The following is an 18,905-nucleotide window of genomic DNA, read 5'->3' as shown; positions in this document are numbered from 1 at the left end:
CACCGCTATGCCGGTCGCGCTTGCAAGCTTCTCTTCCACTATTTTCCTGACCCCGCTTTTCACCTTCCTGTTTGGGAAGGAGGTGGCAGTTGTCAACACCATGCTCTACCACCTCACGATCCTCTCTCCAGCACTGAACTTTGGAAGCTTCATAAGCCTGAACACCAAACCTCGTCGTAAGGCTAAATGAAATTTTCAACCCCTCTGGTGTTGGACTTTGGGTTCCTCTGCCAGATTGTGGTTCCTGTCCTCCCCCTCCCTCCATGGTGGCTACCTCGGCTAAGCTGTATGAGGTTGCGACTACTCCTCCACCCCTCTGGGTTCTTTTACTCGGTTGGGTTTACTACTTTACCAATGTCTGGGTTACTCAGCGACGCGTAGTTGGTATTGCACTGCCTCTGGTCATGCCCCCGTCTGACCAGCCATAAGTGATCACTCCACTGGGGACCGGCATGTCCAGGTCGGTTGCCTTCATCACACAAAGTAAATGTATCATGGTTCTCCCCTATATTCCTAGCTGCTAGCCAAGGCTGGACTAGTTGAAAAATGGGGAATGTGGTTTATCAAGGTGGTTTCCTTTGTTGGGTTTCTTTTATGTTTCCTTTCTCAAGAGAATATGGTGTGGGTTTTCTTGTTGGCTCCTGCTAGTCCTGTTTTGTACTTTTTTTGTTTTGTGCAGAAGGAGCTTTCATGGGGGTGGATGTGCGGTTGGTCCCATACCAGAGGGACTTGGGCTGGCTTGTTTTCCCCTAGGCCTGTGGAGGAAGTTTTTGACCAGCATGTCTAAGGACTAAATCAGGGGTGTGGGGCGGTTATTGCAGAGATGCCCTGGTATCTAGGATCTATGCTTTAGCCGGACTGTGCTCTTATAGTGGAGGTTTGCACGTTTAAGCAAATAGATTCTACAATTTAACAAAAAAAAAAAAAAGCCGGTCGCGCTTGGGATGGGAGTGCTGTTGTTGAGGACGCCTGTTGGTGGTTGTCACTATCGGTATGATAGTACTTTATTGAGGTTGATGCGGTACTGTACTCGTACTCGTACTCGAGTACCGGTACAGTACGGCACACAAATGGTACGGTAGGACTTACCATAAATTTTAAGTTATGAATACTCGTACTCCATATTCTCGTTATCAGATCAAATAAATTAGATCAGGCCGTGATGCTGGGTTTTGGCGAGAAACCTCATCGTACAAGTATGATACTGTACTTGTACCGTGCCCGACCGCCGGTATGAGTGCATCCATGGAAAATAATCATAATGATAATAATTACAATATTATATCCTTAATATAATTATCATACGATATTAGCATTGTACCCCTACAACACCCATCACATCGCTTTGAGAAAAATGAAAGCGGAAAATGTTGTGTAAATCACTTCCCCGCTTGCGCAGGTGCACTGTCTGCCAGATGTATGATATGATACTACCGTAGGCCCCTTGAGATCTTGAGGGAGGGCGTTGGAAACAACCCGCTCCTTTTGTACAAGTAGCTGGTCTGAGACCATCAGCCTATTAACACCGAGCGTCTTCTGGCAGGAAGCTTTCTTTGTATTTTCGACCAAGTTAGAGAGGTATCTGTTGATTCCGGCTTTGCTCTCCCTTTCTTTCTTTCTTTCCTCCTTCTGTTCCGATGCCCCGTTGTTGTTGCCAGGGGTTGGGAATGGGTAGGGGGGGAAGAAGGTCTGATTATAAGGTTATCAGATCATCAGATCAAACTTCCCGGACAGATTGAAATGCACATCATACGGTATCATACTGTACGAGTACCGTAGTCTAACTATGATACGAGTATAATATTTTCACACTCGAGTAAGGCTACAGGGTCTGATGGATGCAAAAATTAAATAAAGAGCACGCAATAATTGAAAATCCAAATTATCAATCGGTGAATGGGTTTGCACCAGGTTATTCACGGTATTCAATTAGACTGCGATACTTAAATCATGTTTGCACGGCACCCACAGCCTCCTTTCTTTGAGGCTCAAAATGTATGATGCAGTTGGCGAGAGAGAGAGGGGATGGGTTGATCGGTGCGTGTTGCACATCTCGAATGACAGGTCAAAAACAGTCCTCCCTCGCACTGTTCTGTTCTGAAACATGCACGCAACCCCGCTCGAATTAGGCGTAGAAACAATACCGTACCCCGTCCGCCCACCCAATGACGGTGCCAAGGCCCGGTGAAAATCCTCGTAAACATCAAACCTTCCCCATCCCACCCTTTATCAAACCCATCGTGCATCCCTCTTCTCCTCTCATCTTCACTGGACCGTCAACCAACCGGATCAAAACACAGTAACAATGGCCATGTCCTTCGGTCGATTCCTTGCTCGCAACATTTTCACCTTGGCCAAGGCCAATCCCCTTCCCCTCTGCCGTCTCCATGCCATCAACCGCTTCATCGACAACCCTTTGAAGGCAGAAGCAATTGGCATCCGCAATGCTTCGTCTAAAACCAAGACTGCCACGGCAGGTGCAAAGGGGACCGCGAAGGGGGTGCCTGCCGCCAAAAAAAAAAAAACTGCCGTGAAGACCACCTCGAAGAGAGGGACCGCTACCAAATCGAAATCCACTGCACTCAAGAAGAAGAAGCCGGTTGCAAAGAAGAAGCCGGCTGCAAAGAAGAAGCCGGCCGCAAAGAAGAAGCCGGCTGCAAAGAAGAAGAAGTCTACTAAGGAACTCACTCCCGAACAAATGAAGCGCCAAAAAAAGCGTATGCTCAAGGAACACGTTCTCGCGCCCCCTAAGGTCCCCGCGTCCAATCCGTATTCTACTTTCATGTCTCTCGAAGGGGTCACCGTAGGTGCGGATGCAGCCAAAAAGTGGAAGGCACTTACTCCTGAGCAACAGCAGGTATGTTTATTTATTCCGTGGATCCTTCACATAATATATATATATATGCTCCTTTTATATGACTCCCGACATTGTGCCCCCGGCGTCTGTCGAGTTTGTCATGAATTGGCTGACAGTGGTGTGTAGGAATACGCTGAAAAGGGCAGAAATCTTCACGCCCTCGGTCTCCAGAATCGTGAGAAATGGGTCAAGACCTACCATCCCCTCGAGGTTTACAAGGCCAACAAGGCCCGTAAACACCTCAAGCGCTTGGGTGGTGGTAAAAAATTCGATGTGCTCAAGGACCCTAGAATGCCTAAGAGACCTACCCCTATTGGTGCCGCATTCCTGAGAGACCAGTGGAACGCTGGCACCTTTATCAATCCGGACGGGTCCAAGATGCCTGCTGTTTTAGCCCTAAAGCATTCTCGTGATTTGTACGAAAAGCTGTCTGCTGCCGAAAAGAAGGTATCATATCTATCTCATGCTCCCCCTTGTTTCAACGCAGTGAAGGGCCATATTGGACATATTATCTAATGTGACCTAATTCCTTCCATGTTCTAGGTATACGAAGATCAGTTTGCGGCGGAACGAGCCGTCTACAAGAAGGCGATGGCTGAATTGTTCGGGGATATTTCAAAGCTTTAATCGATCAGATTGAATAACGTAGGAGGCTTGGACTGGATGTACACGCTAGGACTTGCTTTTTTCCATCCTTCTTTTTTCGTTCATACGACTTCTCGTTACGATCTATCATGTCGTAGACCTGGTCGTCGCTGTAGTTTGTTGTTGCTGTTGTAGCAGTGGTGGTGTCTCATAGTCGTTGCCAGAAGTCTTTCTTTCCTTCTTCCTTTTGCCTTATTTCCTCACTTTACCTCATCTGGGGGGAAAGTAAGTAAACTGAATCAGGACCAGCCAACCTTAGCTTTAGTGTCGACACAGCAGAACGCTTTTGTTCCCGTCCTCTCATCCATTCGCCCACTCGTTATACAATACTGGCAAACTACAGTACTCTATCATACAAAAATAAGCAATTGTAATGACTTACAACTCACCCCAAAACACCATAGAATAGCATTACAAGTTTTACAATTGTTTGAGTTCCTTTAGTAAAAATTGGGTGATTTTTGCCACCCTAATGTGAGCGCTGATAACAAAAGGTTTGTTCCGAGATGGCGCAGGGTACCATACATTTCTATGGAAAGCCAATAGGATTAAATGCACCTTCTGAACACCCCTGGTGCTCCTGGTATTTTGCTCTCCAATTACAATACTATAACCGTTGATCCTTAGAAAACGACCGTATAAAAAAACAAAAAAAACTGCCAGGCAGAGTAAGGGAGTACAAGGTAAGAGAATGAAAGATGAAAGGAAATGAAATTTAAAATATTATAACCAGAAAGTCGATAGATGTACTCGAGTAGAGCCGTGCTAATAGTAATAATATTAAATTCTTTAGAGAGAAAGAGTTTCAATAGATTACTTTTCAGAAAATGTGGTTATATAACATTAAATTGTAAGTTAATCGTGCCAAGGTGGTGGCATCCACCAGCCCTGGAAGCTCCGCAAACTCCCAACCAAGAGCACACTAAAGGAGTGGCCACCAATCCAACAATAATTTCATGCTCAACAATAATTTACTTTATATGACGATGTCTATGCCCATACTTTCAGACCTCCCCACACAAAGCCTTCATCAATTTCTTCCAACTGGTCCAGACACTGCACAGCTTCTTCCAGGCATCTTTTGCCTCTTCAGAAGTGGTTTCCGTTCTGCACTTTTCGCCTTTTACCTTGCAAGTTGAGCACAGCATAGGGTAGTTTTAGCCTTCTGTACCTCCAACTCTTCCTTCTCTTTGACCATATTGCATGCTTGATGGGCATAAAGCTGTCCTCCTTTTTGAACTACCTATCGTGATTGCTGTCTTGCTGCCTTTGCCTTTTCTGCTGCCTTCCTATTTGCAAGGTCACTCACAGCCTGTACCCCAGAAATTGCTTGTATCATTCCTCCTCTTATAATCAGCTTCAGCTTTCTCTGGAATATGGGTGATAAATGAATAGTGACAGCTTCAAGATCATCTCCCTGCCACTTTAAGGAACAAATTGTGAGGGGAGTCTGTGGTAATTGAGGAGAGGATGGCGAGGAGGTGGTTGGTGGTGTTTGGGCTTCTTGAACTTCCTACAACTTGTTAAGTACAACCTCCAGATCGCTTGGAACCAGGCCAGTCGCGCGAAAAGCAGAGCAAATTGTAGAGGGTTTAAAAGTTTGTTGTTGGATAGAGTCAATTGTGGTCAGGAATTTAACTTTATCAAAGTCTGTACATCCCGTTCGTGTTGCAGCCTTAATTGCTTCACTATGATAATGTTTGTAGGTCTGAAAAACCACTACATCCAGTGGCTGTAACAAATGGCTTGAGTGGGGAGGCAAGCAGAAAGGGATAATTTTAAAGTTATTACAGTATTCAATAAACTCTCTCGTACAATGTGAGCCATAACTGTCTAATTGGAGTAAATGATAAGCTCCTGTCTGTCACCATGCAGAAAAGTCCTGAAAGTGAGCAAGCTACTTCATACTCAAATAGTCATTTGAGTATCCTGTATTAGAGACTGATAGATAGTAATTATCTGGTATATCAGTCTCAGTATACTAGTGCTTTTGATGAATTATCCCAGAGATAATTATCATAGGTGGAAAAACATGACTGTCTGTGCTGATAGTTTCGCTTACAGTTGTAAGCTCATAGTTTGTAGAACTCCCAAGATAGGCTTGTCAGCTGAGATCTCACATGATTATCTACTGGTTATGCCCAATTCCTATTCTAAATCCGGTTTCATCGAAATTATATCGATCACCAATCTGAATACCATGTGTATTACAGACTCGCTCGTAGCTTGAAAACTATTGCAGAATACACTCTGGATCATGAGAACTTTTACGGTCGACGTCAATCGTATATTGTTTGTGGATATAGTACTACGGATAATGCTCGAGAAACCGCTGAGACCAGTATTCTCCTACCACTGGCGCTGGTACAGATGAATTGCTATGTGCATCTTGTAAGATTGCATTTGCGCAACCTGTGATCATATGCAACCGGGCTGAGGTTTCAATGGCATCCAGTCGATCAAGATACTGGCAAACTCCACGCTCTTGCTCTTCCGAGAGCTTCCTGTTTGTTGCTGGCCTTTTTTCCTTTGACTCTCTTCCATTCAATTGTGCTCTCAATCATTGTAGTGGAAGATTGAACTCATGAGCAGCAGGTGCCAGATTTGGATTTTCCTCCTCCCAGCTGATCAGAACCTCAATTGCCTCCCTAATCTGAGACTCTACTGCATCATATGGCTCTTTCCACTCAGTCATACTTGCTGGTAGCATTGCTTGCTTGTAGTGTGGGGGAAACTGGTGATTTATATCACACTATGATATCGGTTTTTGTTGAGCATAAAATTATCGTATTATCTTTGAGATGGCCGGCACTCCTTTGGAGTGCCCATGGTTGCGAGTTTGCGAGCTTCCAGGGGTGGTGGACGCCACCACCTTGGCACGATTAAGTTTTTTTCTTTTTGTTTTCCCAAAAGTAAGTTATGATAATATGATATTATGGTATTGTACAAGTACAAGGATTTAAGTGCATGTTTCGGCATGTACTGTATGTACAGTACTGTATCGTGCTGGAGTAGATACTGTATACCCCATGTCCCCTATAGGTGTAAAATTATAAACTCAATTTTCACCCAAACTCTAATCCTACATGTATTGGCTAGAAGGTATCATATCAGGCAGGCAATATCTACATAAGCTTGTTATCTTACAGAATGCTGTAATGGAACCAGAAATTGCCGTAGTAGAACAGGAAATTAAATTATGACAGGGGGAGAAATATTTGAGTTTTAAAAATACCTTGTTTGTAACAATGATGCCGTAAAAGTTGGGGAAAAGTCTTAGAAGGGATTGAGTTGTGCTGGCTTTGGGTATGATACTGTAATGTAGTCCACCAGTATTTGAATACGGTGTACTGTACAGTACGTATGTTTCCAGTACTATCGAGTTCAGGGACAGCTTGTTTTTACTGCGGTGTTTCCCCAGCTCCGTGTGGTTCGCACACGGAACAAATTCCATATGGTTCTGGGAGATTTGGCATTTTTATTAATTTTTATTTTATTTTTTATCAGTGTGAGCAAGACGAGATATTTCCGGAATGAAATGTTGCTCGTTTTTGGCGCAAAATGCCAGACTGCTCATGACTTCTTGCGTAAAGATAGTACAAGAGTGATAGCCGACCCCCCACCCGCCCACTTCACGCCAAATTACCGTAACATAATCCGTTCGGTATCAAACCTCTCGTAGCTTGAAACCATGGCACCGCTACCATGGCAGGTGGAGTATTAGCTGATAGACAAAAAAAAACCCCCCCGCTCACCTATCTACCCCGTAAAACCTACGAATAGAGCCGATCGGCCACCAACGGCACTATAAACATGACACCTTGACCGCCATCCCTCAAGAAATATGCATCCAAAGCGTCCCACAGAAGCACATCCTCTGCATCGACCCAAACCAATTGCTCGGGCTCTTGTTGGGGATGATGTCCTCAACAACAGCACAGCACCTAGTACACCTCCGCAGCTTAACCTTCCCCCCCCCTGCCCCGCCACTGCCGTCATCTTTCGGTAGCACCACTTTCCGAATCGCATCAATCCGATTCTTCCTGCGATACTCGCAGCTGGCAACATCATCGTGGAAGCCAAGCCAGGTAACGTCGTGCCAGAACAACTTTGCAATGTCCAGGTCGTTCCGGAGGTTCGGTAGCGTAGTATTCAACAGACGCTCTACCGCAAGGCGGAATATAGGAGGTATCTCGTTGTTCACGAAGAGCAGCTTCTCGGCCTGCGCACGTTCCGCTTCGGGGACGTTGTGGTAGGCTGCGCGGATGGTGCCGTCGATGTCTGTCATTATGCGCTCGAACTGTGAGATCTTGACGGCGCAAGATTCTATGGGCACTTTTAGGCTGCGGAAGGTGGCCTTGGTTTCCTCGTCCGTGGCGGTGGAGAGGGTGGAGGAGAGGTGTTTGCCTGCTGTTGTTTCTAGGCCGCGAAGGCTGCGGCAGTTGTATCGTAGGAGCGCGCGTGGTGCGCTGGAGAGTGCGAGGAAGAGCGCCGGGGAGTTGCCGGATATTACCTTTTTCCGGACGTAGGCGAGGTCCGAGGTGTGATTTTTTGTCGCCTTGGCGAGCTCGAAGAGGTCACTGATTGTTAGAGACATTATGTCCATTAACCAGCGGACCAGGCCCAACAAGGTCTGGAGCGCTTCGGGGCGGAGATCGATGTCGCTGGATGTGCTTCCGCTGCCGCTAGCAGCACTAGCGCCTCCGCCCTGGCCTTGTCGTTGCGGGTTGTTGAAGGTCAGCGCGAAAGCCACGGACGCTACGCGCAGGTGTAGCGTCGCCCAGGCAAGTTTTCCAGAGAGTCTCTTGTTGACCCTTTCCCCGCGAAAGTCGAGGGAGTTTTGCAAACTCAGGCAGCGCTGCAGGAGCGGGTTTCTGAAGAGCCGTTCGTTCGGTGACTCTGTTGCGAAATCCATTTTCAGGTTCAGTGCTCGATGGGCTTCCGAGAGGAAGGTGTTGTTGAAGATTGGGCTACGGTACTTTTGTGCTACCAGTAAAAGGTCGTCGTTGTTTATGAGGTTATTGCAGGAGTAGGCATGTTGGTGGGCCAGCGCTACGCAGGCGATCTCGAGGTTGTCTAATACGAGTGGGTTAATTGGGGTAATGATTGGATGGGGGGAAATTGGTGGGGGAGGAAAAAGGTGGCAGTTTTTACCATTCTGATCCATTGGCCCGTTCATGTACTCCATTGTTATGAGGCTTATGTCATTGTCAGGACCCAGGCGTATGGCCACGGCGTTGTTAGGAGATAATGCCAAGTTAATGCATGGTTCTCCAGGAGGGAATGCGAACCCAGCCTGCATCATATTCATGACTACATTCTTGTTCGCGCTCTGGTCTCGCAGTTGGTTGAGGTTACACCTATACAATTAGTTAACACCTGCAGTATCTCCCAGCTGTAGGGAATTTGCATGCCTATCCCTCAGCTCCAAAGACCCATCACTAAACGCCAACGCAATCACAGTCCCAGAGGTAACCTGTGAAACTCCAATAATGCACTTATCCATAACCACATCGTCCATCCTATACAACTCCAGCTATCCCGACCAGCCAACCAGCCCTCAGTTAGCCCTACACATCCAATTCCCCCACTTCTTTTTTTTCACACAGAAGGGCAGACAAACCTCCGAAATAGTTGGTGAGGAAACGCTAGACCTGCGAACCCCCATCTGATCGAAGCTGGGGTGCAGAGTACACGGCGTCTCCTTGAGGCTCCACCGACAAATAACGCTAAAAGTTTCCCCATCGGCTTTCTTGTTCGCGAAGACGGCCAATACTCCGGGGGCAGTGTGTATGTCTAGCGGTGCCGGAGTCGGCGCTAGTGTCTCCAGGTGCGTCAATTGCGCGCGGGATACATCGTGAGTGCTTGAGTCCGCGGGGCAAGCGCAGTCCTCAATCTTGAGGTGCTTGATTATCAGGGTGGGGGGGTTGGGGAGCACCGTGTGCGGTTGGTTCGGCTGGTTCGGTTGCGGCCAATTTATCACGATGCGGTAGACGCGGAGTTGTTTTGAGAGGGTGTATGCTGCTAGGACTGCGGCGTGGTCTGGTTTGGTCAGTACAGGCGCAAGATAGGCAATGGGTTCCTCGGGGTTCACCTTTACTGCAAGAGATGGAAGCATGAGAAAACAAGTCACCCAAACTCGCAAACCCCTCCAATTCCGCCGTGACCTCTTGATACCTGCCGTGTCCATCCTGGTACCACATCTTGACAGTGCCCCCCCTCGTAATCCCGATCGCCGCCACCTTGCCCACAATCGGGTGGAAGGGTCCAAGCGGCTTAAAGCTTAGCGCCTGGTACCTAAATTTCCCATCTTCCTGTCTAGCTGCTGGCCTGTACAGCGCATACTGCTTCTCAAGCGGCAACCACCAGAAGCCCACGAGCGCGCTCAAGTCGTCATCTTGGTCGAGTATCTGACTCCTAGTCGCCGCCAGGTGATTTACTGCCATAAAGACTGTGTAGAAGCTGACCCGGCCCAGCACGTCCACAACCGCTAGCTCCGCCCCGGGGGAATTCCACGTCACGTGCACTAGGCGTTGGTTCTCATGGTAGCGGCTCACGTTTGCGATAGGGTATGCGTCGCTCAGTACCCACCGCCCATCCTCCGGATTGCAGGCTAGGTGCCGCGTCTCTACGCCTGTGCCCGCGCTGTTGATTATGGCGATGGAGCCCACCTTGGACCAGGCAATTTTAGAGTTGCACCCGCTTAGTCGGAGTTCGTCGAGGCGGGCATCGACACGCCGGCGAGAGGAGAGGCGCGGGATGGTCTCGTCTTGGAAGAGGTCATCGACCCCGAAGCCATTCTCCATCCGTTGGCCAGTTGGTTGGTTTTCTTGGGTTGAGGGTGGGAAGTAAAGTTGAGTTATGCTAAGTTAGGTGGGCGTGAGGTTGGATTTAGCTGACATTGAAGCCCAGTGAGGCTGGGGCTCAACTTAAGCCTTGGTTTTAGAGCACGGGATTGCCAAGCACGCTACGAGTACAAGCACTCGAGTACCCGGAAACGAAAGTAAAGATCGAGGATGACAGGGATAAGATCGGGATTTTGAAGAAACAGGGGGACACTGGGGAGTTAAAATCCAGAGTAATAGTTGCAATTTCAAGTACAAAACTTTCAGACTGCTACAGTACTCACGTGTCCATTTGTGTACAGTCCCCCCACTCTCCCCTAGGCTGATTCTAAATTATTATAAAATATCCAAAAACTAAAAATCAATAGAATCAAAGACAATATTTAATATCTGTCAGCTACTAGCATTCCATTTCACATATAGTGCATAATATTATATTAAATACAAATCTAAAAAGGCATAAAGGTTACCATTGTCAATGTCATAGTAAACTATTTTTATGATTGTGTAGAATAGTGTACAGTACTTTACATTATGGCTTAGTTTTTTTTTTTTTTTAAATTGTAGAATCTATTTGCTTAAAGGTGCAAACCTCCACTATAAGAGCACAGTCCGGCTAAAACATGGATCCTAGATACAAGGGCACCTCTGCAATAACCGCCCCACACCCCCGATTTAGTCCTTAGACATGCTGGTCAAAAGCCTCCTCCACAGGCCTAGGGAAAAACAAGCTAGCCCAAGTTCCTCTGGTATGGGACCAACAGCACATCCGCTCCCATGAAAACTCCTTCTGCACAAAGCAAAAAAAGCACAAAACAGGACCGGCAGGAGCCAATAAGAAAACCCACACCATATTCTCTTGAGAAAGGAAACATAAAAGAAACCCAACAAAGGAAACTACCTTGATAAACCACATTCCCCATTTTTCAACTGGTCCAGCCTTGGCTAGTGGCTAGGAATATAGGGGAGAACCATGATGCATTTATTTCGTATGATGAAGGCAACTGACCTGGACGTGCCGGCCCCCAGTGGAGTGATCGCTTATGGCTGGTCGGATGGGGACATGACCGGAGGCAGTGCAATACCAACTACGCCTTGCTGAGTAATCCAGACATTGGTAAAGTAGAAAACCCAACTGAGTAAAAGAACCCAGAGGGGCAGAGGAGTAGTTGCAACCTCATACAGCTTAGCTGAGGCGGCTACCATGGAGGGAGGGGGAGGACAGGAACCACAATCTGGCAGAGGAACCCAAAGTCCAACACTAGAGGGGGTGAAAATTTCGTTTGGTCTCACAATGAGGTTTGGTGTCTAGGCTTATGAAGCTTCCAAAGTTCAGCACTGGAGAGAGAATCATGAGGTGGTAGAGCGTGGTGTTGATGACCGCCACTACCTTCCAAAACAGGAAGGTGAAAAGCGGGGTCAGGAAAATAGTGGAAGAGAAGCTTGTTACATTATGGCTTATCCCCTCGGCTGATGAGACATTCAGTCCGTTTGAAATGTAGAAAACTAACTATGTGGGGAAATGATTGACATCACGTGATATCAGATTGGCATTTATTTTGCCGTTACATACTTAGATACTAATACCGTATATTATACCATGAAATACAGGTTTCTCATTCATGATATAAGGCAATATTGTATTCTCTGCAACCATAGTTAATGGACCTAGCCTTAACACCTGGTAATCTGCTTTCAAACCGTTTCTACCTGCGAAAAATACAAGATGAAAATGTAGGCCATTGTTCTGAAGTATGCGTAACCGGTGGAGAAAATATAATCGGAAAAGGTTTAGAGTTTGAGGCTGAAGGGCTAAACCGGCTAGTAGGACGGTGAATATATTTTGTTGAACTAAGGGGAGCAGGAAGATTAATGATGGAAGGATGGCCCGGGAGCATTCAAGAGACGGAATACTGTCATTTGACGAGATCGGGATGGTGAAAAATGGAATTGGAGAGGGTTTAAGAGGATCAGCTGGTAATCTGAATGAGTCCAAAGGAGGGGAAATAGGGGGAAGCATTCTTGCAGGAATGAGTAGGTCCAAAGAAGAGATAGGATTGGCCAGGGAAGAGTAGAAAAGGCTAGGTGAAATTGATGAGAATGTAGAAACTGGAGGAATGAGACTATTGAAAGTAGTATAAGGAATATTGGCTCGAGAGGAGGAAGAAAGAGCGGAGGAAGGAGATATCCTAAAGCTTGATGAGACCTGTGGCGGGAAGCTTCCAGATATTGAAATGCTGTAACTAGCAATATCTAAAATACTTTAACTTTCAAACCAAAAACTTTCATAATAAAGAGAAGACGCAATATAAAGCTTACCTGGTTTAGATAGAGAAACAGTTGATTGTTCTTGTAGTCCAGCTTGGATTAACCTTTCAGCCACTTTAGAGGGGAAAAGGTAGAGTTGACTGCAAGTAATACGATAAGGGTGAATTGTTTTTTGTATTCGACAGCAATTGACCAGTGATATATCCAGAAGCCAGTAAAAGAGTAGATACCAGTTGTGGCAACTTTGCTGTTGGGTAGAATAGTAGGAGCGTAGCTGGTTGGCAATGTCAACTCCGCCCATATGGTAGTTATAGTCGTCAATAAACTGAGAAATAGGAAGGGTCTTTCGTGACTGATCTCCAAAGATTCCCCGAACTGTATGGGCGTTGGTACTGGTTCTTTTAGGCCGGCGGCGTAATCTTTCTACTGTTAAAGTAATATCGTGATAGCTGGTCATAAAGAAGACCGTGCTATTATCCTGCCAAACCAAGCAGCATACATTTCCCACGATATCTCCACTAACATGACCCCAGAGAAGGACCTTTCTTGCTTCCTCCTTTTCAATCTTCAAAGAACTAGGAAATCCTGCAGCATCAACTCTAGTAGTTCCTGCTACTCCTATCCCTAAATTCCTTAGTCGCTCAAAAAGTGGTACATTTGTAAAATAGTTATCTAGTATTAGCTGCCACTGGTAATTGCCTGGAAGCAGCTTAGCTAGCTGCAGTACGCCCGATGAGGTTGGTGTAAGATTTGCTGAAGGAGAATCCAATCCAGCGATACCCTGACTTGCTGAATACCAAAGAAAGCTATAGGTATACTCATGGTCACAAAGCGCAAAAATCTTGTATCCTTCCTTAATTGGCTTATTTCTTATCTTTAAAGTATGGTGACTTCTTCCATAAAACCTTACTACTATCTCATCAACCACTACCTTGGTTGCCGGAAGGTAGTATCTCCTAAAACGTTCTTAAAGTAGTGTGGCTAATGGATCAAGTTTTTTATACCAGTGTTTTATATCAAGCTCAATCTGGGGATCAGATACATGGAAGTACCTTTTGAGCTGTTCGAAATGGTTCAACGACATACAGTTTCGTGGAACTCGGTACTTATATTTTCTGGCTAAGCGGCTATACTTTTGAACTGGCTTCCAAGAGACCTTTCTCCAGCTATTTCTTCCAGTTTTGGACCAATACAAGGGAAGAGCTGACTCCTTGTATAGTTCCATTTTTATTATAATCCATATCCATACCTTCAGCTCATGAGAGGTGGTCTCTTTCCATGGTCTCATTCTGTTTCCAGCTCCGAGTCGCTCATGACAGTGTCCAAGTCAGTCAGGCACTTTACTAGGTTTTGCCTCCTGTTTCTTTTTTGCATACAAATTGGTATGCAGTGCAAGCTGCTCAAATACTTGATTGTCCCAAAATAGAGAAAACAATGCGATCAGACTTAGACTATTTAACACATATGCCGGTAATAAAGCCTATTTTATATGCATATTACAACTGAAACACCCATCGAGAAGTTGCAGAAATTGGTTTGGTAGCTTACCTGTACTTGGTGCTCAGGGAACGGTACTTGGAATGGTTCAAACTTGGGTAGGCCGGGCAGTATAGCAGCAGGTATCCGGGATTTTGTTTTCCGTTTCTCCACACTGGCAGGTGGTATCTGGCAAGGGAGATTTAGTGCTGAGGATCCTTGAGGAACCAGGAAAGACAGGGTAATACTGGGCAACGCTGTACATGAAATGAAGGCCATAGTAATCGTTCTTCAGTGCTTCTACCATTTCCGATAACTCCGGATGACCCACTCGGGAGCGTAGGTGTTATATTCGAGATCGCAGCCATTTCACTCTGGTTTTCATGGCTCTCAGAAGCGTCCTTTTCACCGGTGGGACTCTGAAGCTTTCCAGATTGGATTTTCTTTCTTTGGTGAGGACCAGAATTCATACCCCCAGTTTCTTGGATTCTTCTTTTTGGTGGCATTTTATTGGAAATTGGAAAATAGTCTGATATCGAGATACAGGATTGGTACTCCCTCAAGAGTGAGAAAGCGACAGTTGAGATGAGGTTTACTGATCTGCGATAAAATTCCTTAATACGGTTAGTTTTCTACATTTCAAACTGGACTGAATGTCTCAGCGGCCGAGGGGATACAGGAAGGGAACGTATACCTATGATACAACCTGTTGCACAAACTTATTCTTAGTCTACACCCAGGTCTATTTTCTATTAACTGCCACCTAGGTCTCCTTGCACAAACCCTCTATTGAATGTGCAGTTGGCCCCATACCAGAGGGATTTGGGGCAACTTGTCTTTCCTTAGACTTGTGGGGAACGTTTTTGGCACTGTAACTCAGATTACATGCAAGGTCTGTGCCTTAAACCAAAAAATTCTATGGTTTAATCAAAAGAAAAAAACCTCACGACTCCGATGCCATTCGCGCAGACTCTGAGAGGAACACCAGCTTTAGTAAGGGGCCCTTGATATTCAAACTCTCCAGAAATTCACAGGTAGACTATCCCCCCCTCCCGCTCTATGGCTGGGGAGACACAAGTGACTTAATCATGCAAATGCATGACGCCGCGGGAGGAGAGTGGAGCAGGATAATCCGATAGTTCTACCGAAGAAAATGATAGCGGAGATAGCAGAAGATAGAGTGTTCTCCTGATGTCTCTGGTGTCGATGCTCTGAGGGAGGTCGATTGCTTGATTGACCCTTTCAGGCTTATTCATGCCCAATAAATACCCCACACTGACTACCGGGACCAACTTCCGAGTTATGATATAATACTTAGAATAAACCAGCCGATGGTGACAAAAAAAGTCTTCTTCGTCAACGATCCTGAGTCCACTTGCGTGCCCCACAATAGCTCACCCAGAAGCAGCCGTATTGTCTATCCGTCACCCAACCGCAAAGTACTGAAACCACACCAACACGAAACAATATACAGATTACCATAGTGTAATACCGCTATAATAAACACTCAAGATAGGTCCGAAAATCAACTATATCCCTGCGATAATACTACCACAAAACTCATCCCCTCCTCCCGCTCTCACACCATCCATCTATCCGTCCATCCGCATATCGAAACAGAGGAACAAGAAAGAAAAAGGGGAAAAGTATATGAATCGCTCGCGCACAACGCCCTCTAGTTATGATAATCTACAGCCTCTCACTGCCTGTATTGACATACAGTGGCACAGTCACATATACAATGCAATCAATCAGCTCACTCCGACCCCTTCGGTGCCTTCTCCGCGATTCCAGTCTCCTTATGCTCCTTGAGCCACACCTCATACCTCGTGATGGTGTCCAGAGCCGTCGTCACTCGCATTCCGATTCTAGCGTCTAGCTCGAAGGTTCCGTAGTTTGCGGCTTTGTCTAGCAAGACTCTCATCTCTGCTAGCATTTCTGGCGTGTGCTCTTTGGCCTCTTTCCAGATTCCGACTGCGCGTTCGTAGTATGCCGCGGGGACTGCTTTGTGTTAGTTAATTGTGGCGGGTATTACAATACTGAGGGGGAAGTACTCATATAATCATTGACTAAAGTTCCCCGAAACTGGGTTCTGTCAACCTTCTGGATCTTTTCAAGATATTCCCTCGCTTTCTCCCACTTCCCGGCATTCCTCATGACTGCACTGAGCAAGAGCCAGCGAATAGCTTGCTCATCGATGGTATCGTTTTCCATTTCGTGATCCCCCCAGTATTGCAATGCCTGAAAGGATATCTCGAAATTTTCCTGGTCCATTCGTCTGTACCCGTTCCAGAAGAACATCATCTCCTCAACGGGGCTGACACCAACAGCATCGGCAAGTCTAATGCCCCTCTCCTTGGACCGAGCAACCCATTTCTTGATCTTCTTATCCGCAAAGACTTCCACCGGAAGACCCTGAGCCATGAATCGCTTCTTGCCCATGAAAGATGGTATCCTCTCGAACAAATCCTCTGCCTTTTTAGCCCAGCCCTCCTAATCCTCAATTAATATAATATTCGAATGTGTATTCCCAGTATACACACCGCTTTTTCAGTATCAGAAGTCTTAGCTTGCCTATACAATTCAATGTAGCAAACGGCCGCAAAACTAGCAAGTAAATTAACATTCGCTCTAAACCCGCAGCGAGCGTACGGATACTTACTAGTTATAAAGAGCGTGACTCCAGTTATTTAGTGTCATAAGCTAACATACATTAGCAGCAATCACAAAATATCACTCGAATGGGAAACCTTGATGAAGCCGGCTGCAACATCTTCATATCGGTGCAGGAACATCTGATTCAAAGATTTCTCAAATAGTATCAATGCCTCAACCTGCCTTCATCCAATAAGCCCAATGTCTTAGTCCAAGGGAATGCACGGGTGGTACTTCATCTGCGTGACAACCGGAACGGATAACATCGTCACAGCATTCTCAAGGTTGCCTTTAACGGCCTCCATCCTCGCCTCCTCAAGTTTCCAAAGCGCAGCATTTGGATACCGCCTTCTAATCCACCCCAATGCCTCATGGCATCTATCGGCTGGATACCCAATACCGGAAGGATGGTTGTCGTCGGGGGTGATATCTGAGAACTGAGCCATGTTACCATAGTACTGGAGAATTGTAAGTACCGCGATGGCACCATGGATGTTGTCAAACTTGGCAGCTTCCCAAAGCATTTCAGCACCCCTTTCGCGGTCTGATAGCAGGGCGGTCAGCAAAACTGTTCACCAACGAAAGTGGAATAGCGGGATTCTCACCGCCCCTAAATCCAACAATGGCCATGATCCTCTTCATGCTGGGCGGCACCATTCCAAGGATAAGCAGCAGCATTCCGAAACACATATTTGCCCCAGAGATGATAAACTTATCCATTGAATTATATTGCGAGTCCAAAGACGTAGCCGACCGTCGACTAGCGCTTGAATTCCTCGAGGGCACCTCACTCGCCGACGCCGGTCTCATATCCAAGCCAGCCATTCCAGCATTTAAGCTGTTCCCATCGTGGTCAGACCCCCTCTTAGGAGCCTTCAGAGACTTTGGTAAGCTAACCTTGCTCCCACCCATCCCATCCAATCGTGCCAGCGGAGTATTAGGAAGGGCTACAGCCACATGCGCCTGTAGCCCTTCCAAAGTCTTATACGCACTCCTCATCTTGTAGAAAGCCTTCATAGACTCGACCACCGATTCCGACAACACGCCCACAACCGCAGACATCAACTGCGACTCCGCGTGCGCCAGGGCGAACTCCGTACCCGGCGGGAACGACGATCGTTGAATCTTTTCCCGAATAGCTTTCTTCTGGTCCCTATCCGCCGAGCCTTCCGCATCCGCAAGCCTATCAGAAGCTGCACGTATGAAAAGAAAGAGCCGAGCAAAAATCCAAACGTCAACCCATATCCTGATTTTTATTTATTTTCTTTCTCAAGAAATTCATAGTAAACTAAAACCTTCTTTCATAATTTCTGGTTCAAATCCTAAACTTGCTCGCAAGAAACCTATCACTCCACCGGCGAGCTAGGAAACCGTATTACTATCCAGCCCCATAACGAAAAGAAAAGGGGAAAGTCCCGAGTGCGTAGGTGATAAAGGAAGGTGGAGGATAAAGGTGGGATGACGCGGGGCCAACCTTATGAAAGCTTGAACTCCCATCCCCAATTGCTTTTTCAGCACCGGCAACATCATCATCCATGAGCAGATCCATTGCTAAAGAAAATCCAACACACAAAATCAGCAAAAAGTTGTTTTTGCAAGCACGGCTTAAGGAAAAGAGGAAAACTGCACTACCTCTCAAAGCCTGTTCCACTAATATTTTTCAAGAATCTTACATTAGCTAAAAAAAAAGTTTCACCGTAGGGAATAAAAAATCTTCATTAGAACAAACATGCTTGTGGCTCATCCAGAGCACTTAACGATTGTGAAGAAGCTGAGTGTGTGACAAGTGCTCCACTACCACCTCCTCCAAGCCATCCTCGGAACATGTTGGTGCTGGTGATTTTTTTTATTTTTTTCTTTTCTTTCCGGTAGTGAGAGAGTGTGATGCCGAGTATGCAATTTAACAAATGAAGGAAGTAGATGAAGAAGAAAGATAAGGTCCCCGAAAAGCTGCGAGGACTTAAGGAGGGGGAGGGGGGCGGGAGGTGAAGAGAGGAAGGGAGACACTGGTAAGCCCTTAAGTCACAGTAATAGTAAAGCACGGGAAGGGAGCAAGAACAAGAATAAAGGACAAGGAAGACGCGCGGGATGACAACACGCACACTCTTGCTACAGCAGTCAAACAGACTACTCTACAGCAGTATAATACTACGAGGCAT

The 18,905-nt window shown here is 46.3% G+C and overlaps 2 protein-coding genes; one reads left to right on the top strand and one right to left on the bottom strand.

Annotated features, from left to right (window-relative positions):
• The first annotated feature begins 2,215 nt into the window (after window positions 1-2,215).
• GSTUM_00003257001 (uncharacterized protein) lies at window positions 2,216-3,772 on the top strand. XM_002836890.2 has 3 exons: window positions 2,216-2,857; window positions 2,984-3,304; window positions 3,401-3,772. The coding sequence occupies exons 1-3, from the start codon at window positions 2,699-2,701 to the stop codon at window positions 3,482-3,484; spliced, it is 564 nt and encodes a 187-aa protein (XP_002836936.1). The 5' UTR covers window positions 2,216-2,698; the 3' UTR covers window positions 3,485-3,772.
• A 12,075-nt stretch (window positions 3,773-15,847) lies between these two features.
• Window positions 15,848-18,028, bottom strand: GSTUM_00003254001 (uncharacterized protein; the record flags this gene model as incomplete). The annotated part of the gene is made up of 8 exons (XM_002836889.1): window positions 15,848-16,092; window positions 16,146-16,584; window positions 16,635-16,698; window positions 16,754-16,794; window positions 16,842-16,929; window positions 16,981-17,290; window positions 17,352-17,939; window positions 17,986-18,028. 8 exons carry the CDS (start codon window positions 18,026-18,028, stop codon window positions 15,848-15,850), a joined length of 1,818 nt encoding a protein of 605 aa, XP_002836935.1.
• Between the last annotated feature and the right edge of the window lie 877 nt (window positions 18,029-18,905).

Source organism: Tuber melanosporum (genome assembly GCF_000151645.1).
Source record: "Tuber melanosporum whole genome shotgun sequence assembly, scaffold_165, strain Mel28".
NCBI lineage: Eukaryota > Fungi > Ascomycota > Pezizomycetes > Pezizales > Tuberaceae > Tuber > Tuber melanosporum.
This window is presented reverse-complemented; position numbering and strand designations above follow the sequence as displayed.

Bases quoted from the DNA above. Each gene is read 5' to 3' on its own strand.
- GSTUM_00003257001 (XM_002836890.2), top strand. From the start codon at position 2,699: ATGAAGCGCCAAAAAAAGCGTATGCTCAAGGAACACGTTCTCGCGCCC. The intron at 2,858-2,983 runs GTATGTTTATTT...AGTGGTGTGTAG, and splicing joins TTACTCCTGAGCAACAGCAG to GAATACGCTGAAAAGGGCAG. The intron at 3,305-3,400 runs GTATCATATCTA...TCCATGTTCTAG, and splicing joins TGTCTGCTGCCGAAAAGAAG to GTATACGAAGATCAGTTTGC.